The following is a 24,189-nucleotide window of genomic DNA, read 5'->3' as shown; positions in this document are numbered from 1 at the left end:
GCATATATGAGAGTGAGAGCGCCTTGATGCATTGTTTACTTTGTACAGTATTTTGTTTTTCTGTTTGTATAAACACCTTTTGTGTTTTGCTAATAATTTTGCTAATTTGTTTAGCTAATTTTGCTGACTTTTGTATGGGGATTTTATCTCCATCACATATTATAGCAATTATTATACTGGACTACAAAAAGGCAAAAGATCAAACAAATTAATAAGGAATATGTTAAAAAAATCATACACAAAAAGCATAGATAACCTTGTCAGCAGTGCCTTACACAAATGGATGCAAACTAGTTACAAACAACTGCCTTTCCACGGTTATGAGATCTTCCCTGGTGCAATAGGACCCATGGATTGCTGTATATATCTATTGATGGGAGACCCATTGTTAACTTCCTGCAGTAGCACCATCCTTTCAAATGCAATCAACCCCAGAGCCATCCCTGCATTGGACATGAATGCAGTTATTATCATGTGGTGTGGCACATTGTTTTAAGCTGTTTGAAAAATGCTGAATTGTTGGGAGGAAAAGTGTTTGCACTGCACTCCCCATTAGTGTGGGTGTGTGTTCTGCTCTGGCCTGGGGCAAGTGTACAGTGTGCGTGCGGCCTGTGTTTAGCATATCAATGCAGCCAGGGCCCAGAGAGAGCGGCAGAAGGACTATGTATGTTCTAGTATCCCACCCATTGACCTTACCTGCTGTATTTAAGGGACATTTTCCTGGCCTCGCTGAGCTGACATGAACATCTTTACTAAGGTCCCAGGATTAGCCCAACCAACCAGGTACGTTCGGAGTGCTGTGCTGAGAGCGAGAGTTGTTAGTGACGGGGCTTGGGCTCTGCGGTGGCAAACCCCCTGCCTGGAAGCGTGCCATGCCCCAGCCTCTTCCTGCTGCCTATGGGAGAGAGAGGCGCATGTTAAAAAATAAAATAAAAAAACCAGCACCCATTGGCTCTGAGATATCCCAAAGAGAGTTTCCCAAATCAGAAAAAGATCATTAATTGTGACTGACCCTTGAATGTTGCTCTAGTGACCATGGCGTGAGCATCTAAGACTTATTAATTAATGTGGCCATGCGCACACAGCTTTGGATCTCTCTGCCCTAATCCTGGATCAGATGTACACTGCGTACTGCACATACACGTCACACTATCACTGGTGTCTCCCATGCTGCCGTCTGTCATCCTCAGACTATCAGCTGTGCTGTAATGATTCATCTGGCTCTTGGAAGCTCTTAGTTTATTAATACTGAAGGACACTTAGCTATAACTCTGTACTGTACTAAAGCCTAGGGGCATAGTTTTTCCGTGTCCAGTGTCCAGTAAAATGCAATTCAGGCTATTGAAATGACTGTGTCAAACCATCCAATCAGCTGTGTGTTGAGAAAGTGGTGTACATGCTTAGGGCTGGATTCTAAAGACCCCACCCCACCCCCCATTTGTATCCATCACAGCAAGCTGGGTTCTGTGCTCCAACGTGCCTTCTACGGGTCCAGTGGGAAGGTGAGTCTGCGCTCTCTCCAGAGTGTGCATTACTATGAGTGGCATGTCCTTTCAATTCACCCTCGTCAGGCTCTTGGAATAAAATAATCAGTTTCCTTAAATAACATTAGCATTTCAGCTCTTGTTTTTTCCCCCTAAAGGTAATTATTTAAATAAAATGTGACAAGAGGTTGTAAATGAACAGTCATTTCTTTAGATGAAGATTCATTGTAGACAGATGCAAAGCATGCTGCCCCCTTTTCTATTTGCACATATATAGTAGAGAGGTAGGTAGGTGAGCATGGTTTGTGCATGTCTGTGTGCATGCAGGTGACCCTATTTGAGCAGCGTAACTTTGCCGGCCGACGGCTGGACCTGAGTTCTGACTGCCAGAAACTGAGCGACAAGAACTTCCCTGAGAGATGCAACTCGGTGCAGGTGGAAAGTGGAGCGTACGTACACGTGTGCTGAGACCCAGTCACCTACAGGTCTCCTGTCTTCTGCTTCTGCTTCTTTCAGGCACTTCATATTTTTATTTTCCTTTCAGAAAAGTCATTTCCCTAAGGGAAATTATGATACTATCATCCCCTTGATGTCATGAAACCCACTTTAACTTCAATGATGAAATGTCCCCATTTCAACTATTTGAATTCCATCAATAACTGTTATATTCTTATTTGTATCAGATGTGCATTTTGGTTTTTCTCACCTATTTATTTATTCATATGTATTTTTGGCCTGTGCACAGATGGATAGGATATGAACATGAAAACTTCCGCGGGCGTCACTACCTGTGGGACATGTCCGACCGGGGAGAGTACAACTGCTGTGACAAGTGGGGTGGTCAGGTGGACCACATCTCCTCTGTTCGCTCCGTCAAACAGGTGATCCCTGTGTACAAATATTTAAATGTTATAGCAAAATTTCTGCAGTTGAACAAGTTGACAAACTTATAACCTCCTTGGCAGTTCATCTGTTGAATTAGTGGTCAGGTGCTTGAGGACAGATCATAAAGGACTGCAGTCAGTCCATAGCCTGGCAGAACCTCCTACTATTGATGCATTCAAAGCATTTGTTTAAAACACATGCAGTGGATGCTTTTACCACAAACTGATGATATCCCCCCCCTCCCCCCCACAGGATAACGCCTCACCCAGAGCACAGCTGTTTGAGCGGGCTGGGTTCTCAGGAAAGAAGACCGAGCTCCATGACGACATCCCCAACCTGATGAGCCGCTACAGTCTGAACAGGGCCGCCTCCATCCGAATCCTGGGCGGGGCGTGAGTACCCACTTCCTGTTTCTCCTGATGCTCCATATACTGCACAAACCCACAATGATCTGGATGTTAAAGACATTTAACATTCATCCAACACATGACCTAACAGATACACATAACGTCTGCTGAAGCACAAAAATACAAAATTAAACGGAATACAAATTTTTTTTATTTATTTGTCAGGTTGGGAATCATAAAATTTGTTAATCTCAGATTTTAGTTTTTATTGCTTATATTCATCCTGTTATTTTAAATTCACGATCCAGAACATAACCTTGAATTTCTATTAGACTATTAACAGATGTCCTGTTTATTATTCTATTGGCTGCATTGTGATTAGGGTCATTTCGTTTCATACCAACACACCCTATATCTACAACTCAGCAAAACAGTGTCTATCCATACATAATCAGGAAATGTTCATTTTTAAAGAATGCCTAACAATGCCTTTGCAGCTGTAATTTGCTACAATAAACCAAGTGAGCGTGGGGCAATGTCTGGGAGTTGCAGGAACATAGTGTTTAGCGGCATTTAGTACCAGTTTATCTGTCCCCTATGTACACATTTTAACTCATCTATCTCCGACTTCCTGCTTTCAGCTGGGTGGTGTACCAGGAGCCCAACTACAGAGGTCCTCACTACGTGCTGGAGAAGAGGGACTACAACAACTACTCTGACTGGGGCGCCCAGGGAAGCACGGTGGGGTCCATTCGCCGCATTCGATTCAGCTGAGCTCCAGCCACACCCCCCAGGCCAGGATCTCCAGAGCCTCCACACATTGCAAGAAAGCCGTCGAACCAACCATTTTCACACCTCATCAGAAAGCTATTTTAATAATAAAATTATTTAAAAAAAAAAAAATACGTCCATCACCTTTGCATGTATTTATGAGGATCACTCTTTTTAATCAGTATCAAAAAGAACACTCACACAGCACTCTATCACTCAATATATTTTCCTGTACCTCAAAAACTGATAAAGTTCACATTCACCACAAATCTCTAATCTGTTGATCTTGATCTGAAACAGATTTCCATCCATAATTCTGTCTGGCTTCTGAGAACACTGCATTCCATTTCCCCTCTAATGAACAGACTGAATCTTGATTTGATTCTTGACTTCCTTAAGAGCCCTCAAAGGATCTCAGGCTGAAATATTTAAGCCTTTTAATTACTTAAATATTGGTATTTCTTAATTATATATTAAAAATCATGCATGAACTCTCCATGGGGCATTAATTTGGAGCGCTTGATAATTAATACATCGTATATCTTCAGGTCAGTTATGTCTACAAAGGTGAACTGGACAGATTTTTAAAGAAGGCAAAACACCATTGGCAAAATACATTTTCTACAGAGTGGTGGTGAAAGAATTAATTCTGGGACCTGTGAAGGCCAGATAGCTTGTAGTAGATTACAAAACCATGGAAACATCATATTAACCAAATATAGCAGTTAATAATATAAACATGTACAATAATGTTGGCAAGGAGCAACATACTGTCCAAAATTTATAATAAACGTATTCCCATTAGGATTTAATGACAAGCAAATGGCAAAATTCCACTTTATTCCTGTTTCAACAATTTTAACAAATTTACAATAGTCAAAAATATACACACACAGCTACGAGATTCCAGCTCGGAACCAGTACAGTATCTTTTCTCTGGTGCACAGCATTTACAGGAAGGCAGCAAACACAGAACAAAACAGGTTTACAGCTTAAGGCATGTTTTACAAGCAGCGGGGGGGGGGGGGGGGGGGGGGGGGGGGGGTCATTTGCAATGTACAGTGTATGCATGGGGTATATTCACAAAAACATGATACATTTAGCCAAGAATAAAGAAGCTAGGACAAACCATAACATTCTGAATAAGAAAAACACCAGAGGAAGACATCACTATGTGGTCATTTATGGAAGTGCAGTTTCCAGTTCCATATTCAGATTTTGTGCACTTTGACAAATACACCACCACTTAGAATGAGTGTATATACTCATTCTATGTCAATCAATATATTTCTTTACAGGGTCTACTTCAGGCAGTGAAGGTTACACACCTGGGGGGTGATAACTCAAAAGAAAACAACTACCAATATATATACAAACAACATTTCCATAACATTATTGAAGGACGTGCTTATTGACTGACAACAGCTAATGTCTTGGAGGATGTCCCATCACATAAATTAATAACATTCTCAGGAGTCAGCTGTTCAGTAATCATCCTCCTCTTCCTCTTCCATCATCTCAAACTCATGATCAATTTCTTCATCCCCCTCCTCTTTGTCATCATCTTCCTCATCCTCATCCTCCTCCTCCATGTCATGCTCCACTACTGTGCTCAGTTGCAGCTTTGTCTGGTTGATCTCACTTTCATTGTCCAGCTGCACAGGAGCCTACACACAATACACTAACATTAGCAAACATACTGCAGCAGTAACTCCACTGTATCAAGGTAGATTTTAATGAACATACCTCTGGAGCAGTGGCCTGCGCAGGGTTGTCACTATGCTGGGCATTTATCATTGACCTCAATGCCCCTTCTTCAAACTGAGAAACACAGATACCACTCAGAACAATCTTGGCAATTTATTTCTAAAGTAATCATCATTATAATCATATTACAACAATTAGTAGTACTAGTAGTAGGTAGTCACTGATTTATGATGAAAATCATGAGTTACCGCTCTATCCAGTGGAGACTAAGAGGTCAGAATTCACCTGATGTGAGCTAATGTGCACAACATTGTTTACCCAACACACATACACACACACTCATACGTAGTCACAAGGCAGTCTCTCGACACACGGGTGCCCTGACCTTCAGCCTGTTAAGCTGATCCTGCAGCATGGCTTTGATCTTCAGTAGTGTCTCTTCCTCCTTCTTCAGTTCCTGCAGGCGGCTCAGCATGGTTACTTACTGAGTGTACCTACACCATTACTGGACACTGCGAAACACAATACTAGTCACGAGCAAAACCACATAGTACAAACCACATGCTCATACCCAGATTGATTACGCTACTTTCCATCACTCCCCAGTTACAAAGCAACGTACATGACCGAAATGACTTCACTTCACACAAATGACAGCGACGCAATGCCTATTCACAAGAGAACCTTCAGTCACACACTACAGCGACAACGATGCTCTGAACAGAATCATCACGTTCAATTTTCAGAGCGTGACGCACCTTTGGGGGCGTACACTGTGCATTCATAAAATAGCTCCGTGTACAAACTAGCGCTGCTGGTTAGCAATTAATTTCTCAGAAGCAAATAAAGGAACAAATAAAAACGATGAGTAATTTAATATCATAAAGCCGTAGTTATGTGTGAATGGCGAAGAGAACTGTAGCCAATTTAGTAGCCTTCAATCATATACGTTTCTCGACGAAAGGAACGGTATTAAGTGCGTGCTTGCTAGCCAGCTAGCGCCATGGATCATCATAAAGAAGCAAACCAAAACCTTACCTCCTCGAAAATGAGACTTCCCAGCACCTAACGTTACCGCAAATAAATGAGGCTCTAGCGTTAGCTATTATTGCTGGAAGAAATAATGTTCAGCATCATTTCATAATGTGAACGTTACGTTAGCTACCTACAACAAAGCATAAAATCCTACCCATAGCCTTTCCCTGTGTGAAGTAAGCTACTCGCAGCGTAAGTTACAGCATCTATACACTGTACAAAAACCCACTTAAACGTAATGAAACGGAACTCTCAAACGAACGAAAGAATTTGGCTAAAACAAGGCTGTTCTCCACAGCTGGGCACCACACACTGTAGAGCGTATATAGGAGTTCATTGGCACCACATCGCCGCATAGTGGACACAGTACTGTTCAGCACAAAGTTTTAAAAAAGAAAAGAATGCAACGACACCTAGAGACCATATCCAGTAGCAAACTTTACAATATAAACTTTGCAATATGGAGGCTGGGTTATATTTTTGCACATTCAGCATTTGTTATTAACACTACCACTAACAGATGTTCTGTTTGAACTAGCGTAGCATGGCTTGACTTGCAATTATGCCTGGTAGGTTAGGGTAGATAAAATCTGCGCTATGGACAAATCTCTGGAGCCCTGAGTCCACAGAATGTAGGCCCAAAACATTAAATACCACAAATTAAACAGCAAAAGAAGTTAATTTAAAGTGTATTCAAATAAACACTTTATATATTTTTGTACTACCAGAAACCGATGAGCAATGGTTTAGCACTGTTATAGATATAGTCTGGAGAAAAGCAATTCTCAGAATCTCACTTTGCCCTCCATATACCTTTCTTCTGTCATCCTGTGCTCACCTGCATATAAAGCTTTTGAACTAGCAGGTGTCAACTTCATTACACCAGGCAGCCTAATTTGTAACAAATGGCGTTCATGGTGTGACTCTTCCTCATAAAACACCTTGAAGGCCATGCCCTTCCTTTTGGGCCATATATATATAAGTGTGTGTGTGTGTGTGTGAGAGAGTGTGTGGGTGAGAGAGAGAAAGAGAGGAGATAAAAAGAATGATAAAAAAGTTGGTGCCTTGGCCAGACACATGTGTGTGCACACACACATACACACACTGTGGCTATTTTATGCAAAAGGGACCATTTATGCAAGATGAAAGGAAGAGGCTCATGACTCATGAGATATGCACGTGCATGTATTCTTAACTGGGGACTTGTACCAACTTCAAAGGCAGCATCAGCTCAGGCCTACACAGTTAAAATTTGATATGAGCTTATCATACTCACAATGTCAGGAAATATATTGAATGGCAGCAAGAAAATGAATCCAACCCTAAAAAAAATAATGGCAATTTTAATAGAAAATTCTATTCTAAATCACAGAATGATTTAATTATGAACCAGATCTGAAGCTGCTTTTTATGAGCATCCAAAATAGTTATTTAAGCCTATTAGTAAATTTGTAACATTCCTTTACTAAACCCATCCAGATGTTCCCATTGATAATTATAGCACATATGCTGCAGGACTGTAGGTTGAGTACCTGAACGTAGCCTCACAGCAGTCCTTGCCCCAGGTCACATGCTTCTCAAAGGAATTTTACAAGGCTAACGACAGTGGCTGGTAACTGTTGTTAGCATTTCCGCCAGCATTTTCATAAACTGTTTATTTATTTTTACCATGAAGAAGGTGCATCATTTTTATTGACTCCCAGTAGATCCACTTCAGTAGACTCTCATTGTGTGATGCATTAGCAAGATTTTAGTTCATATTAGACACACCATTTTCTCAGATGCAACAAGTTACTGCAAAACAATTTGGATAAATAATCAAAAATTTCTTTGAGCTCTTCTTGGATGGTGCAGTCATTTCCACAGAATATTTGCACTCTCTTTAATGTCAGTAATGGGTATTAGAGGGGAATTGTTGATTTCAGTTTTAATCAGGAGATTAACAAAATAAATAAATAAATAAATAAATAAATAAATGTGAGAAGTTACTGTGGCCAGGGATCAGTTTTTAAACAAAACACATATAGATCCAGTTTAAAGAAAATACCAAACTTATTCTGAATTTAGTAAAAGTAAAGCAGGTAATCACCAGTTTGTTTCGCCCATCTTATACCTTGTTGATGTCACTCAAGAGCATTAAGAAATCTTTAACCCCTAGCCCACTACACAGAAAGAATAACTTAGTGCTAAATTACTGTTGAAGTATTCTGATGATTTACCAAAACAGTTCATACTATACATGCATGCTCTTTCCTGTCCAGTTTTTGGCTTGACAGTAAAAATCAGGCAGCTAATTCCTGTAGCATTCCAGTTAACGTGATTCCTCTAAATGCTTGTATAATACTTAATTGCTTTTGTTTTTATAGTTGACACTCTTAAATCAGTTTTCTTAAAAAATCGTATATTTATAATATTTCTTATTATATGTCTGAAGGTACTCTAATTTTATTAAGGTTTATTTTATGAATGTGAATACATATTCAAATATTATCATGTGAATCAAAAAAAAAGATTACTGAAAACATCTCTCCTGCTGTGTGGAATAGCTTGGAATTTTCCCCAAACACATTAAGCTTTGAACTCAAATTACATTTATCTTGCACAATTTGCTGTACTCAAATTTTTCCCAGGACCTGGTCAATATGAAATGTGTGGTCAATATCCCTGCTGTTAGTGTATGTTACATGGAGTGGAATTTAAACTTAACTCTGCTGGGTGAAGCAGGAAGGGCTTTTATGTACTCTGCCACTGCACAGACAGCTTACCTCATTCCCAGCCTTGAGTGTGGTATGTGTGTGTGTGCGTGTGGTGTGTGTGTGCATGTGCTTGTGTGGTATGGTGTGTGTGTGTGGTGTGGTATGTGTCAGTGTGTGTGTGTGTAAGCGTGTGTGGTGTGGTATGTGTGTATGCGTGTGTGGTGTGGTGTGTGCGTGTGGTGTGTGTCTGTGTGTGTGTGTGCGCGTGTGTTCTGTGGTATGTGTGTGTGCGTGTGCGTGTGTTTGTGTGCTTGTGTGTGTCTGTGTGTGTGTGTGCATGTGTGTGAGTGTGGTGTGGTATGTATGTATGCGTGTGTGGTGTGGTGTGTGTGCTTGTGGTGTGTGTCTGTGTGTGTTGTGTGGTATGTGTGTGTGCGTGTGTGTGTGTGTGTTTGTGTGTGTGTGTGTGGTGTGGTATGTGTGCGTGTGTGTGTGTGTGCATTTTTCTGACTGTTGGTGCGTGTGTGCTTGTGCGTGTGAAGCGGCGTGCTGCAGTTGACCTGCCGTGTGGTGTGCTGGTGTTATCTCCCGCTGTTGCGTGCAATCTCTGCGCTTGTGATGAAAACGCAGTGGCAGTTGCATGCACGCTTCTCTGGGCACCTCTCCTCCAGATTGGCAGAGAATGGGACAGATAGGGTAACCTTGGCTAGGACTGCCAGGAGCTGAGCAGCGATGTGCTGTTTGAAGCCCGCACTGCCGCTGACAGGTTAATGATTTTAGGTGCAGAGAGATGGGTCCTTCTTTTTTTATTGCACACAGTGCACCTGCCTGCCTGGCTGGCTCTATTTTCAGCTGATTTATTTTATGATATTTGATGTGGGACTACATTATATATTAGTCTAGAGTGTGTGGGAAGACAGAAATTAATGCAAATAGCATGCGCCACCAGCAGCAGCTGAAAAGTAATTTTCCTAAGATCAAATGGTACATGTGCCGAGATCCTCAGGGATTCTGGGAAATTCTTCTGTGTGAACGGAAAGCACTTTGAAGTTCTCAGTCAGGGAAGTTAGTAATTCTGTGTAGGTGTAGCAGTGTAGGGACCCAGTCAGACAAAACTGTGAGACCAATGTACTAAGCATCACATCCAGGCCCTAGAGCTGATGATAACACAAATGCATTTTCAAAGATATTCACACAGCTGTGTTGGAAGGATGTGAAATTTTAAAAAGTACAGTATAATGAAAGCTGAAAAAACCCTAATTGTAAAAACAGAAATCAAAACATAAATCTTATATAAGTACCAAATATCCAAATCATGAATGGGTCTGTAGTAACAGTCAGAAAAAGTCAGAAAAGTGCAGGCTCTCTGCAGTGTACATTTCTCTTTTTTGCTCCTAAGTAAATTGGATAGTTATGTTAGTTTTATTATTCTTTATTATGCTTTTTGAAATACTAACATAGTTGAGCAACAAATTCAATTGAGAACCAAATTCACGATAAAATAGCAGACTGTTAGTAAAAAAAGGTACCAAACTGCTCAACAGTTTCCTCATGAATTAGAAGCAAATCTGCATCTTAGTGAGATTTGAAAAATGGCCTCTAGAGGACGAGTTTATCGGCCACCAACAACAGCAGAGACATTTCAATAGCTGGATTCAGGGAGCTTTCCTAAAGCATCTCTGCACAAATAGGCCTTTCCCTCATCACCCCTCTCCTGTCCCTTTCCTTTTCTCTCCTTTCACCCCCCTCCCCCATGTCCTGCTGAATTCTGGGACTGTGAGGCACTGGGGAACTCTTATCTGATGAATGTGGAGGAACAAGAAACAAAATGATAGGAACCTGGCTCATAGTAAATCCAGAGACTAGAGGAGCAACACAAGGCGTAAAGTGAACAGACCGTGATGCCGTGGATCCCACAGTGTTCAGAGGTATGACGGAGAAACTGGATGTGTTACGGGGATAGTCTCTCATCGCGTGAAGCTTACAGAATAATGTCTGGAGTGCACAGGAGTAACAGGAGGTTTGGGGGGGAGACAGACTCTGAGAGTGCACAGTATACAAGAGCAACAGGAGGCACGAGGGGGACTGGCTGTCAGAGAGTGGGGGCCCCACAGAGAAGCAGGCTCGGGGTCAAAGGGGAGACATCCCATGATCCGGACCTCTGGAACGCAGCTGCGACTGACCCCACACCCCACTCCCAGAGCGAATGGTGCTGTTGGGGGGGGGGGGTTCAGCAGGGGCTTAACGTAAAGCCTGGCACGTCAGGAACAGATACACATGGCTTCTGTGCCACATATATTTATCTGAGCCCTCAGAGCCCCAGATGCCCTCCGCTTGTCATCACAGAGCTTGTGACACCGCCGCGCCATCGGACGTCTTTATTGTGCTGCTGTAGGGGGGACGGTGGGGGGAGGCTGCTGGGATTTCGGTTACTTTCTGCCATGGCGGAGTGTTTGAAGGTGTTCAGTGTGGAATGCAGAGTTGGGCGTGTTGTTCGAGGGGCCCCGTGAAGGGAAAATGAGAAGGGGAGGGCGGTGGGCAGGGAGCAAGGGGGCTAGGGTAAGGGGGTTGGCTTCGAGGGGGACTGACCTTTGGACAGTGCAGTCAGGAAGTTATGACTCAATTTTCAGTGAGAGCAGAGGGGAGGGGGGAGGCTGCAGTCTGTGCAATGTAAGTGAAAGAACCCATCAATCAATGAAGAAGACAGATAGATTGTGGGTATTGCAGCGTGCCCGGGTGAAAGAAAAAGGTTAGAAAACAATATTCCTCCAGTTTTCCAGTAAAGGGCAACCTCCCCCCAAGTGTAAGCTTAGAAGCATTCCACACCCCAGAGATATAATCTGTGCCTCTCCTCCCACTACAGCTCACCAGCATTGAAAGAGAGGTCAGAGACAGGGGTGTGCATTCAGGATGTTCCCTGTTACGACAGCGCTTCAGAAGTGATCAGGAACGATCCTAGTTAAATAATGAAAACGAATGTGTAGCGAAGGAAGGGAAACGAGTTCGTGTGGAGCCAGAGTGTGGGGACGCCGGGCCTTTTGTTTCCTGGCAGAGCCGCTAGTCTTCACTTTTCCTGTTTGGGCTTCCCACACACACAAGCACACATATCCACACGTACACAGACACACACTCACACACGTACACATGCACACACATGCACACAGACACACACACACGTACTGAAGTACATCCAGAAACACAGAAGCACACACACACGCAGCACATTCCTCAACATGGAGCAGAGCCAGAATGAATTGTCAGAGGCCGCGTGATCTGACAGGGAGGAAAGGACAGAATCGGGGTATGTCTCAGGTCTGCTGTCTGAACGGTAGTGTGGACGTGCGCACACTGTCGGTCCTTATTGTTTACTCAAATCCTCAGACCAAATGAATCACCTACTCTGACTGGATGTACATTGTTATTACAGCAAAGGAGGTCATTAATAATCGAGACTTGTGCCGTAATCAGAGCAGCCACAGAAATGTGGCTAGGGATAATACGGTCTGTGACTGTTATCATAATTCCTCTGATGTTATTAACAAGTCAAAAGCTCCTTCCCAGTTTCTGACAGACCCAGCAGAAGAGCAGAGTTAGCCAACGACAACCAATTTGAGCCGCTTTCTCTTTTCCCTCCACCCCCCTTTGTTGGCTCTGTCTTTAATGACTTCAGCAATTGTTTCAGAAATGTATTAGAAGTGTTTTTGTTTCTTGATGAGGTGCCTCCTTGTTTGAACCATGAACCAGAGACTGCAGCTGACCCTCCCCTCCCCATTCACACCCCTCTCAACACCAGGACTTGGGAATGCACAATCACCCATATAAATCACCCTCCTCTCAGGGTGAAAGCATTTCACATGGGTATCACCAGTGAGACTCTGGTAATGATCCAGAATATCTCAACACTCCCAGACCACAATTTATTGGTGGTTGAGGATCAGCTGAAGCCCAGCACAGTGTAATGAGTTTTTAAATGAAAGCTGAAAATTATTAAGCTCTTTGGGAATTTTCAGTCAAGGTTCAGCATTTACGTACGGATGGCTGGCCTCTATCCTGTTCACATTACTTATAAACCGTACAGTAAATACATATATTTATTTATGTGTCAAAATGAGCTTTATGTGACTGTTACATTCCCCACAGAAGGTATTCAACTAATTATCTGAAATGACCAGGTGAGCTGGCTTACTCATTAGACAGGATTCCAAACACATACACAATTGCTTTGTTACAGTACGGCTTAATTATTGGAAAAAAAAACTAAACAAAAACAAAGACCAATGCTTATCAAAAAATTCTACAGTGTGAAAACTATTGGTGGACCGGTTGTAAAGCGATCCCACTAGAAGGCGGAGAAGGCTGCTGATCTAGGCCGGAGTAATGGGCCTGAAGTTCTCGCTTTAGCTCTGGGAATGCTTCTGATCGCGGCATGCGGTTTCATCGGTGTTTCTCTCCCTGTCGATGGCGATGGCGGTTTTTGAAAAGACGGGAGGGGATCCCATGGTTCCGAGCCAGTCAGTCACAGTTGAAACTCTAAACTAATTGACCACCCGTACACTGCATTCCTGCTTTCCGTCTCTCCCTCTGCGAAACGTGAATGACCATCCCGCCTGCAGCACAGAAAGCTCGTGTGATTAATGATACTTTCATTCTTTCCTCCAGCTGGGCCTTTTTTCACAGCCCATGTACATGGCATATATCAGGCCTCTACCACTGGCACCCCTGCCCACCTTCACTCCCAGCAGCACTGCTATATAGCAACCTGATAACGTCAGGCTGACCGGGGAAGAATTCTCCACTGTTTTTAATGTTCTTTTTTCAGATAATAATTAGTAGCAAGCCTGCCCTCTGGCATTTCTATGGATGTTTTTCTTAATCTCAGAAGCCAAATGGTCATGTCTGCGATGTGTAGAAAGACCTCTGAATAAAATTTGACTGTTTATTTTGATTTCTTTCACATAAAATAAAGTAAAACAGGTTTGAGGGGATTATTAAGCATGCGTCTTTGTTAGGCAACGTCACACAAATGGTTCTTTAGTCAGTGGAAGAGGTCAGAGGTCAGACTGAGGTCCAAGGATTCCAGATGTCATATATCCTTTGATGATGTTGATAATGATAATGAACTGAAATGACTTAGGAATGATTATTCATAAAATGGCTACTAACAGACAGTGGTTAGTACACACAGAAAAGTCTGGAAGTCAGGACAAGCAAGGCTTACCTCTGATCTGAGTATGTTGGGGAGGTGGGGGGGGGTCTGTGATATTCATATTTTTCAGGGCCATAGTTTGAATAATAGATAGTAGTCTTATGGTCCTTTTATCCATTTGTGTGGTGTTATAGTTCAAAGAATCACACAGCTTTGTAGTCTTTGCATGGGTTGTATTTACATGAGTGTCTGTGAAGCTTTCTGTGTTTGTTGGAATTTTGTGCTGGGGTGGGGGTTGGGATGTTAGAGGTGGGGGGCAGGGGGGGGCAGCCTCTCAGTTATAGACTGAGGGGGACTGAGCCTCTTCTATCATTTTCATCTAAATCAAATATTGGCTGAGACAGGGCCCAGGGAAATTCCACACATTCCTGAAAATGAGATTGAGTTCCCAGATTTCGTCCCGCCTCCTTCGTCTCCCTCTCCCTCTACGCGTACCAAGTACCCCTCACCATAGAGATCCCCCTTTCCCCCACAATCCTGCTCTACACGCTATAACTAGACACCCAAAACCAGTGCAGATAATTCACTGCACCTTCACTACCTAAGGACACTTCTACTTCTAATATTTTGACCATATGCAAACAATTCATTTTAGTGTATTTACTCCGTAATCGAGAGACAGTGTTACAGAGAAACACTGAAACAATAATGAAGTCTAAAAAGGAAATGATTTGTTAACCTCTTGGGGTGTGGCACACATTCTCACATACAGCTAATCTCGCCTGTTTCTCCAACAGTTCCTTTCCACTTTTACTGGAAAAAATATTAATCTAAGCGGTGTACAATAGTTTGGATCTAAGGCCAAAAGGGTGCCTCCACCAAATTAGGCCAGGGGGTCAGGTTGCCTACTTCACATACGTGGAAGCACAGCTAATCCAAGAAATTGAGGGAAAGTGAATGAGGAAGAGTGACATTTGAAAACTACACAGAACTTGGGGAGAGTTGGGAGATTTCATCCCCGCAGAAGCAGTGCATGGAGGAAGTGCGCAGGTCCTCCTGCAGTGATGTCAGAGGCGTGGCCGAGCGGCCGGGGGTGGTCGTGAGCAGCTTGCGGGTAAGCTGGTCCCGGCGGACGGGGGAATGTGTTAATACAGTGACAAAACCATTTATTTACAGGCTCTTCCCGGGCTGAGGTCTAGCACCTGGAGCCCAAGTGCCCCCCCGGGGAAGACACAGCTGTGTGCGAACGCTGTAGCGCCGGGTCCGCCGCCTTTCATCGCCCGGCTCGCAGACAGCCCTGAGCCTCGCCTAAGCACAAAAATCTTGTCTGATATTTTGCGTGCACAAACCGAGAAATTCTATTGGTCCGATTCGGTCAGTGAGAAATGACCTCCTTGGGTTTCTGCAGTGCGAGCAGTGTTTACAGACGGAGTGTGACTGCCCAGATTATCGGACATTACATTTTCTTGCGTTCCATAACAGGTTGTATAATGGGTAGTATCTAAATCCTTTAGATGCTGGTATACACAAAGAGGTCTGCACAGTGCTGCATAAATTAGAATATCGAGAGCCCTCTATGCCTTCTGCAGTGCACTATATGGTGACTGTGTAACTATGCAGCCACCCAAAATACTGGAACAAATTCATAGGAAATCTGTCTTCACTAGTACCATCTAAATTAAAAATATGCTCCACCATACTGTAATTATATAACATCTTACAGTACCAAATACTATACTGTACAGAAGAAGTAAGATCAGCCCCTGTGACTGACCATAAACAGCACAGAGAAAATTCTGTCTGAGGCATTATATTTCTCAGTGGTGAAAATTTTCCTTTTTTATCTTACATCCCTCAGGAGCCAGATGGACCGTTTATGGGATGGGTATTTAAGTTTTGATTGAATTCCACCCGGTGTCACAGTTTTGCATCAGTTTTATAGGGTAGGCCCTTTCATATTTTACATGGTCCTTTCTGAAGTCTGCAACGTATTGTTTATTCTAACCGTTGCAAAGCATGTTTTCTTTAGGGCACCGAATACGCACAGCGTCACTTTGACAGCTGATGTCATCCCTCTGTCCAAATTCATTTTCCACAAGTACAGTAACGTGGAACAGCCTCCCAAAAAGCACAGAAGATTAGTTTAGCAAAGACCCAATCATTTCTGTACCACGCACTCCCAATGTTACAATGATCAACATCAATCATCTATTGTGTCATCAAACTATCTTGCCATTTCAACTCTCTGAGTGCTGTGATCCATTTCAGCCATGTGCAGATCTGCTCTTTCTCCAGCCCAGACCTCCTCCTTTTCCCCCTAGACCTCATTTTCTGATTAATTTACTGGATTTATGAAATGAATCATACTCAAAAGCATGTCAGTAGTTGCACCGAAAGTGCACCTCTCCTGCCACTACCCTGTGACCACCATAAAACACATTCTGGTTTGAGTACTTTGAGTACTCAATTTGTTGATCTGTCTGAAATATAAAATATGTGCACAATGTGTTTTCTTCCTCAGTGATTTTTTTCTAGGTGGCAGTGGTGATTCATTCTGCCCTGCTCTTCTCAGCGTCTCTGCCAGAATGATTCTGCCTGAGGCTGGAGACGTACAGGAAGTTGTAAGTAAGTTCTCAGCACTCTGGTTGCGGGCTGTTGGGAGATTCGTGCCAGTAGACAGCGGCACATTTTTATTATTTTTTTTTTTACAAGCATGCTTTCCAGATCTTAACAAGTCTTGTGCATGTGTTTGACAAGCTGTTTCGGGATGGTTATCGGGCAGATCTTGATGGTACGAGGCGTATGGCACGCCTTTCCAGTCATGACATGTTTGGAAGCTTTGGGATGAGAAATGGCTGATAACCTCGGCAAAGGCACTTCAGAAGGAAAAAATGCAAAGAAAATCAGGTAGCACTGCGTGCTGGAAAACACATGCGGGTTTAAATGAGCTTTGGAGGAGAAACCTTCCAGAAAATAAAAAATCTAGCTGTTTGAAACACTTGGTGAAGCACAATGAATACAGCAGACTGCACTGAAATGCAGCTTTCCTTCATTTTAAACAGGAATTGCCTGTTTGCTGATGTCAAGTGATGTCCAGAATTATATTTTTCATTCATCCAAACTTGAAAGGCAGAGCAGGATTTCCGGCTTCAGTAATAAGAAAGGTACAGTTAGGACAGTTTGTGAATTCCTAAAAAGTTAGCCAACTGCCACATGTTTAATATGTTCTCCCGTGGTAAAAATAATATGGCAGCTACTTTTACAATTAATGTGGCCTTTATTGAGTCCACAATCTGCAATGTAATTTTTCTGTGGCATTTTTTTCTCAACCCTTCCCAGGCACAGTTGGGATGTCTGCGAAAGTTGTGGAGGGGGCTCAGTGTGTGTTGCCAGGGAGACGGGGCGGGCAGGTTCGGGTAATGAGTGTGGGGCTGGGAAGCTGTCTGCTCAGTGTCCCGGGTCCTGACAGGAATGGACAGGCTGGCCTGGGCTGGCCTGAGCTGAGCTGTCACTATAGCCACCTGCGTCCTGCAATTATCACCAGAGCTAGGCCCAGCCAGCGATACACCATACAGGCCCAATTAAAACCCCCGCACGTCCCCCCCTCCAGCCAGCCATCACTAACACTCCCGAAAGTCTGACAAGGCTGCCTTTTTCCCCTCGCAAATCTCTAATTAACAGCAGTGGCTGCGGTGCGGCCAGGCTGCACTGAGCTGCTGAAAGGGCTGAGGACTCCGCTGGGGTAATCAGCTTAAATACAGGTTTATTTCCTGCCCTCTGTACACTGCTGCTTCCAGCAGAGATTGCGATTTTTTTTTTTCAATCTGTTTATCTCCAATTTCCTCTGACTTGTAATGCGTTTCACAGACACACTGTCACCTCCACTTACAGACAGGGCTCGTAGCCCCCGTCGTCCAGGCACATTCAAAGCTGTGATTAGAGATGATTTTGGCAGGGCACAGCTCTCAACAATATCCCCGTCTGTTTTGTTACTTCTTCACCACCAGCTCACCGTCCGCACTGTACCAGACAATTAACGCCCCGGAATTATGAGGCCAAATAGCGGCTCATACCACAGGGCTTAGAAACACGTAACATGAGAATATTTCTCTGACAAAAAGGAAGGAACAGAAAAGGAATGCACAGCTTTTTTTTTTATTCCAGGGATCAACTGGATTAATTTTTTTCCCTGTGACTAAGGCAATGGCAGATATATTTTTTTCAAAAATATGAAAAGCTTCAAATTAGATTGTGAAATGACTTCATTTACAGGAAGCAGGATTAGCGGGGCAGTGTGTCCCTGCAGAGAGAAGTGTGTGAGATGAAGGAATTTTTCTTCGGCAGGAAGATGTTATTGTTGGAATCCTGAGCCTGGCCAGTGAATGAAATATCCTATTCCCTGGTGTGTAGCTGACTTATGATACAGCCCTTGTCTCTGATGGAGGAGAATTATGTCATTATTGTAGGCCAGACTTCAGTTCTGGGGAAAATATGGTACCTTCAATAATACATTCCTTTTTATTTACTTTACAGTGTAGTGTAGTAGTGGTATGTGAACACGTGGCTGAAAATGTGGCTTGCTTTCCTAAGATTTGGTCCACTATTTCACACAGAAACCTTTTCAAATCTTAGCCCCTAAAAATGACAAAGAAAGAGGATGTTTACCTTACAGTATTCCCTTACTGCTCAGCTAATATTAAAATCACCAGGAGCTTAAAGGTTGGATTACTGAGACAAATGTGAGGGCATCGAGATGCTAGCAGAATGTAATATTGTTGCATAATGGAAAATACAAGCTTGCAACATCCCTCTTGAATTCATCAGAACACCCTCATCCTCGGAAAAGGAGGCAGAGCAACATAAATACTCCACACATTCACCAAACCTGTTCATGAATATCCTCATAAAAACCAAAACATTAAATATTACTAGTACACTCAGGACAAAATGGGAAGAAATGTCTGGCCCCTGTTCCTCATACTGTTTATGTTTTCCAATGTATTCATGACAACTATCTCCTAACATGTAGTACTGCAAAACCATTGGAAAGTAATCACAACCCCACCCATTATTATGGTGCAATAGTCACTTAGAGTGAAAACCGGGGTGCCAACAGGCACGACTGTCCTCTGCTTACCGGCACTGCAGGTTGTGCTGTGGCCTCCTTTAGGTTTGACAGAAAGAGCTGTAGACATAAAAAGCAAAAAATAATCAGTGACAAATTTATGGTCCCTGCAAAACAAGATGAAAAACCAAGTCAATAAGACAAGATTCTACAGTCGTCGGTCGGCAACAGGGAAAGTGTGAATACTGCTCTTCAAAAAAATTGACACCGTAACCAAACCGAAGACTATAAAAATTGGAACGCACAATACAGTAGGGGGCAGTGAATTCAGTCCTTCTTAACTGCCACCCACGTAGATAAGTGCCATTTCTACTGTGCATTTCAAACAAGACATGCTAACCCATGTTTAAGCCAGTTGTATTCCATTAAAGCCATACTATGCAGGATTTTTAGCCTTGCTTGGTCCTGTGTTTACTCCACTATGCACAACCCCACCCACTCACCTCCTTTGAGGGAAAGAAACACCCTTGAGCGCAACAAGCCTGGCTGGCTGGATAGCTAGAGGTAAGGTTGCTTATAGGTCCAACAGGAAACATGCCAGCCCCACATCGCTTTTCATCCCCTTGGTGAACTTCAGCTGAACCACTGAGGAAAATCAATTCCAAGGTTGACTCTGGTTTTTGAACGCGCCCTGTCAGCTTGTCATTTTGCTTTGTTGTTCTTGGGCTTCTTCACCTCTGTTACTGCAGATTAAGCTAGCTAGCAACAAACACTGCCATGAAACGTGAACCCCCACCTGCCCACAGCACTACTGCCAGAAACGTCCCAAACAGATCTTATAAGAAATGCAGGCATAGGAACATGGATTCAGCAAATGTGCAGAGAGAGATTGCCAGTGCATCATCGATATGACTGAGCATGGTTATTTTATAATAAATATATGTAATATGTAATAAATACATATTTTATAATATTTTTCATTAAAATCCTGCAAAGTATGCTTTAAGACAATGCTAACTAGCATTTTTCAGCTGAAAAGACTATCTGAAATGGCTGCAGCTGAAATTGTAGTAGTTGTAATAATAGTTAAGTTTTGTTTCTGTTTAATCCATGCAAAATGTTCTGTGCAATAAAAATCAAGAGTTTCAATATTGACATGATTTCTTCCTGGAAATAATTATCTACAATGGCTAGCCTATAAAGCAAACGTGAACTGGCTAGCTAGCTTGATTTAGCCCACTAGAAAACTGTTGCCTGATCAAACTAGCCAATAACATAATGATAAAATGCAGCTAATTATGTAGCAAAACAAACTACATGTGTCTCTATGCATTTTGCATGACGTTAAATATTCGTTTACCTTTTGACATATTTTGACACATTTGTCATTCTTCAGTGTTCTGACTATAATGGATATTGAAAATAGAATAACAACATCCAGTGTGCTGGATAAGTGCACAGTGCAATGCACAAACGCAATCCTCTGGAGAGCATGGATGGTATAACTGTAGGCCTGATGTATGTATGTCGTAAATAAAAAAATTTTTAGGATAACCTTAACCCTCCTGTTCTGTTCATTTTTTAGGTACAGCAAAAATGTTCCCGGGTCAATCCCCATACAGGGGGGGTTTGCAAATACATGAAATGAACCATTTTCATTTAAAATGTTGATTACACTAATTAAGGCCAGTAGAAGAAGTTTCATACTGAAAAAATAATTTTAAGTATTTTTCCTAGATTTTCAAACTTTAAAAAGGGTCAATTTGACCCGCAACATAACAGGAGGGTTAAATTGAGGAACTATCTATCGCATGAAAAAGACATTTTAAACAAAATATCCTTCCACGCCCTGGAGAGCGGTGGGTGAAGGCTAGGAATAACCTACAGCTAAACTACTTGCATGCTTCCAGTAACCTACCGAACAGCACAGTCAGGTGTTGATATGGCTCTCGTTCTCTAATGAGTGATATATTACCTCAAGGTTTTCACCAAGATGTCAAGACAGCTGAAATCCATCAGCTGTGGCTAAAACAGTTTCCACAGGCCTAGTGGCCTACCACACGGAAAAAAGAGCTTCACAATTTCATTAATGCTTCTCAAGTTGAAGAAGCGACGGGTGTCATTGCATAATTATGTCTTGGGTTGATTATTTTATGCCGTCCTATTGCCTCCACACTCCCAGCAATGTTCATAGGAGACAGAAAAATAAATCACTGGTCGGTCGTTAATACCATGCCTCACTGTCTACAAACACCAAATCAAGTTTAATTTTGAACCAATTTAACCTTAAACACGATTTACTGTATGTATTCGTCTCTGCTAGAGAAAAAAAGTAACTGCTTAGATTACGCGGAAAGCAAAACTGAACTAAATATTTACTGTCCCGTCAATTTTGCCATGGCAAACCATTTACTGTGATGAATGCATTATGCTTATTTCGCTTGCATGGTCGTTTTTTTATTGGGATTAGTAATAGACTACGTCAACGATGTGTTTACAAGGAGATTTGAAGGTATTTTTAAGATGCTTATAAATTTCACTACGTGTTTGCTACGCACCGATTTGCAGGCGTCTTGGGACTGTAATTTATTGCGTACTTTTGACTATCAATTGTTTCAACGTTGCAGCCTCTAAAACAGTGGTAACCAACCGTGTTCCTGGAGATCTAACGCCCAGTACGTTTTCAATCCTACCCTAACAAAGCACGGCTCATTCAACTGTAGGTTTTCATCCCAACCCTAACAAAGCATGCCTCATTCAACAGCTAGAGATCATGTTGAGCTGGTGTAGAATCAGGTGTGCCAAATCAGGGTTGAAATGAAAACCTACAGGATGGTCGATCTCCAAGAACAGATGCTCGAGCGGCCGTAATTGTATAGGCCAGATCTATTTTCAAATCATGCTGCTGTTTCACCTATAGTCCGAGTTGGAACACACGGTTAATGCGTAAACGTTTTTTTTTTTTTAATTTAAATGTATTTCTTATTATTACAAATCTTAATAAATCAATCCTTCTCGCGTCAAAACGTCAAATGCATTATTTCAGAAGCAAATTATATATGAATGGAAATATGGCCAGCAAAGCAATTCTTGACCGGTAGAGTGCGCTCTTTGTTCAAGTGCATCAGAATCTGAGGCGTACACGACAGTAGGCTATCCTGGAGGATGTTGCTTTGACACGGAGAAAAATCACCAGGGATGAAACGTGGGCTACGCACAGTTTACTTTCCTCACATTACGTTATTATTCTGAACAACTCTTTTATTTACGGTTTCTTCAGTTCAACTTATAATATACGAGGCGACGGCTTATTACTAAACAACAAAATATACTATTACTAGGCTGTTAAGTAACAACAAGAAAGTATCTAGGCGAACAGTTCTTGCGGATGAACGTGGCTGTTCGTGCTAAGAAAATGACAACTGTTCGTTCATTGTCATCACTTTTGTAGCTGGTGTAAATTCAGAATGCGAGGAAACTACATTCGTTTGCAAAACAACTTTTGGTTTGTGGGTCTGCGCATTAAATTTACAGTTAATACATTCCGTACAGCATGTACTCATTCTATTTTACAACACAAACAGTTTCATTTATATATATAATTTTTCTAACACGAAATACATATGGCCTAATACACGCAACATAAGATGTAATTTAATGACGAAATAAAACCTTCTTAGAAACGTGAATGCATGCAACCAACATTCAGGAATAATTAAATTTCTCTGCGTTTTGACAGTAGATATTATGCGTTTATGCGACTCATTTTGAAAATAGCTTCAGAGAAGTCTCCGTTACATCATTCCTGTCAGCTGGCATATTGCCACAGAAATCCCCGTACTCTGTAGCAGCAGCATCAAATCCCATTGAAGATGCTAAACGTCTGCGATGGTGGTATAGTGGTTAGCATAGCTGCCTTCCAAGCAGTTGACCCGGGTTCGATTCCCGGCCATCGCAAGCCATTTTGCTTTATCCTGTCTTTTTATAGCTGTTTGGACAGCAGGGATACCGTCAACCATTTGCGTTAGGAGGGCGTGCCACATGCCGAGATGGCTGGTGAAAAACACATATGCCTTATGAACAATAACTTATATACACTCTGAATTTCATAAAGAATTTTAATATAAGTTCATATAGCGACACAATAAAGTCTTGAACTTGGGATCTATTTGTTATCTTCTGCTTCAGACAGAAGATATAAGCAGAATTATAAACATAGACAACTGAAGAGGTTTAATGTGATAGCTGTCTAACACATGCAATCCAAGAAGGCTCTAGGCTGATTTAAATACCAGTGAGAAAATTACTTTGGAAGAAATTAATGGTGGTCCTACTTATCAGATTAAGTTTGTCTTCTACATTCTGCAAATGGGTTTCCCAGGGTATATACGTGGCTGCTCCCTCAAAACCAGGGGTGTCCAATCTTATTCAAAACAGGCCAGTGTGGGCGCAGGTTTTTTGTTTTAGCCCAGCACTATGACACCCGATTCAACCAATAAACAAATCATGGTCTTCAATCAAGACTGTGATAAGTAGAATCGGGTGCCTGAATAAGCCAAGTTAACATATATGAGAACAACCAGCAAGCAAAAAGGTATTTGTGTTGGTAAATTAGTTTGTGTCTAGCTTGGTAACAGCTGGCAACTACGTAGTTTGCGGGCTAACTCTCTAAGTATATACCCTAGCTCGCATTTGCTACGACTAGCAAAATAATATTATCCAAATAGTAATCCAGCTTTCTCTAGTGATATACAAATTTCTAGCTAACTAGTTAGTTGAATAAATTAGCCATCTTGTAATCTTCATTTGACGAGAGGCAAATGATGCAATGTAAGATGACATACACATTTAAGATAGTTTAAACTTGCAAAACAGACTAACTTTTGGTAATTCTAGGATAACCAACAGGCAAGAACTAACTGAATGTGAAAGCACTGTTGCCTCACAGCAAGAAGGTCATTGGTTTGAATCCCAGCCTGGGCCTTTCAGTATGGAGCTTGCATGTTCTCCCAGTATCCTCATGGGTTTCCTCTGGTACTCCAGTTTCCTCCCA

The 24,189-nt window shown here is 42.2% G+C and overlaps 2 protein-coding genes and 1 non-coding gene across 5 annotated transcripts; 2 read left to right on the top strand and 1 right to left on the bottom strand.

The window, feature by feature from the left end:
• The first annotated feature begins 739 nt into the window (after window positions 1-739).
• On the top strand, window positions 740-3,744 carry crybgx (crystallin beta gamma X). The gene is made up of 6 exons (XM_035394834.1): window positions 740-783; window positions 1,454-1,502; window positions 1,812-1,933; window positions 2,230-2,365; window positions 2,622-2,761; window positions 3,358-3,744. Exons 1-6 carry the CDS (start codon window positions 740-742, stop codon window positions 3,488-3,490), a joined length of 624 nt encoding a protein of 207 aa, XP_035250725.1. The 3' UTR covers window positions 3,491-3,744.
• Window positions 3,745-4,267: 523 nt separating this feature from the next.
• Window positions 4,268-6,595, bottom strand: snapc5 (small nuclear RNA activating complex, polypeptide 5). 3 transcript variants are annotated; one of them, XM_035394835.1, is made up of 4 exons: window positions 6,233-6,595; window positions 5,580-5,706; window positions 5,234-5,308; window positions 4,268-5,154 (listed from the first exon to the last, which is right to left on the bottom strand). In XM_035394835.1, the coding sequence occupies exons 2-4, from the start codon at window positions 5,667-5,669 to the stop codon at window positions 4,972-4,974; spliced, it is 348 nt and encodes a 115-aa protein (XP_035250726.1). In that variant the 5' UTR covers window positions 5,670-5,706; window positions 6,233-6,595; the 3' UTR covers window positions 4,268-4,971. The 3 variants fall into 3 exon arrangements, with proteins under 3 accessions (XP_035250726.1, XP_035250728.1, XP_035250727.1); XM_035394837.1 differs by lacking the exon at window positions 6,233-6,595 and adding an exon at window positions 5,817-6,211; XM_035394836.1 differs by lacking the exon at window positions 6,233-6,595 and having other exon boundaries at window positions 5,580-6,210.
• Window positions 6,596-23,021: 16,426 nt separating this feature from the next.
• trnag-ucc lies at window positions 23,022-23,093 on the top strand. The gene has a single exon. It is a non-coding gene; the product is annotated as a tRNA-Gly (tRNA).
• Window positions 23,094-24,189: the final 1,096 nt, after the last annotated feature.

Source organism: Anguilla anguilla, chromosome 16 (assembly GCF_013347855.1).
Source record: "Anguilla anguilla isolate fAngAng1 chromosome 16, fAngAng1.pri, whole genome shotgun sequence".
NCBI lineage: Eukaryota > Metazoa > Chordata > Actinopteri > Anguilliformes > Anguillidae > Anguilla > Anguilla anguilla.
Note: the sequence above shows the minus strand (reverse complement) of the source record. Positions and strands in the feature narration are given on the sequence as shown.

Excerpts from the sequence above, each read along its gene's own strand:
- crybgx (XM_035394834.1), top strand. The coding sequence starts at position 740 with ATGAACATCTTTACTAAGGTCCCAGGATTAGCCCAACCAACCAG. Across the intron at positions 1,503-1,811 it reads TCTACGGGTCCAGTGGGAAG|GTGACCCTATTTGAGCAGCG; the intron begins GTGAGTCTGCGC and ends GTGTGCATGCAG. Across the intron at positions 2,366-2,621 it reads CTGTTCGCTCCGTCAAACAG|GATAACGCCTCACCCAGAGC; the intron begins GTGATCCCTGTG and ends TCCCCCCCACAG.
- snapc5 (XM_035394835.1), bottom strand. The coding sequence starts at position 5,669 with ATGCTGAGCCGCCTGCAGGAACTGAAGAAGGAGGAAGAGACACTACTG. Across the intron at positions 5,309-5,579 it reads ATCAGCTTAACAGGCTGAAG|TTTGAAGAAGGGGCATTGAG; the intron begins GTCAGGGCACCC and ends TGTGTTTCTCAG. Across the intron at positions 5,155-5,233 it reads CGCAGGCCACTGCTCCAGAG|GCTCCTGTGCAGCTGGACAA; the intron begins GTATGTTCATTA and ends TATTGTGTGTAG.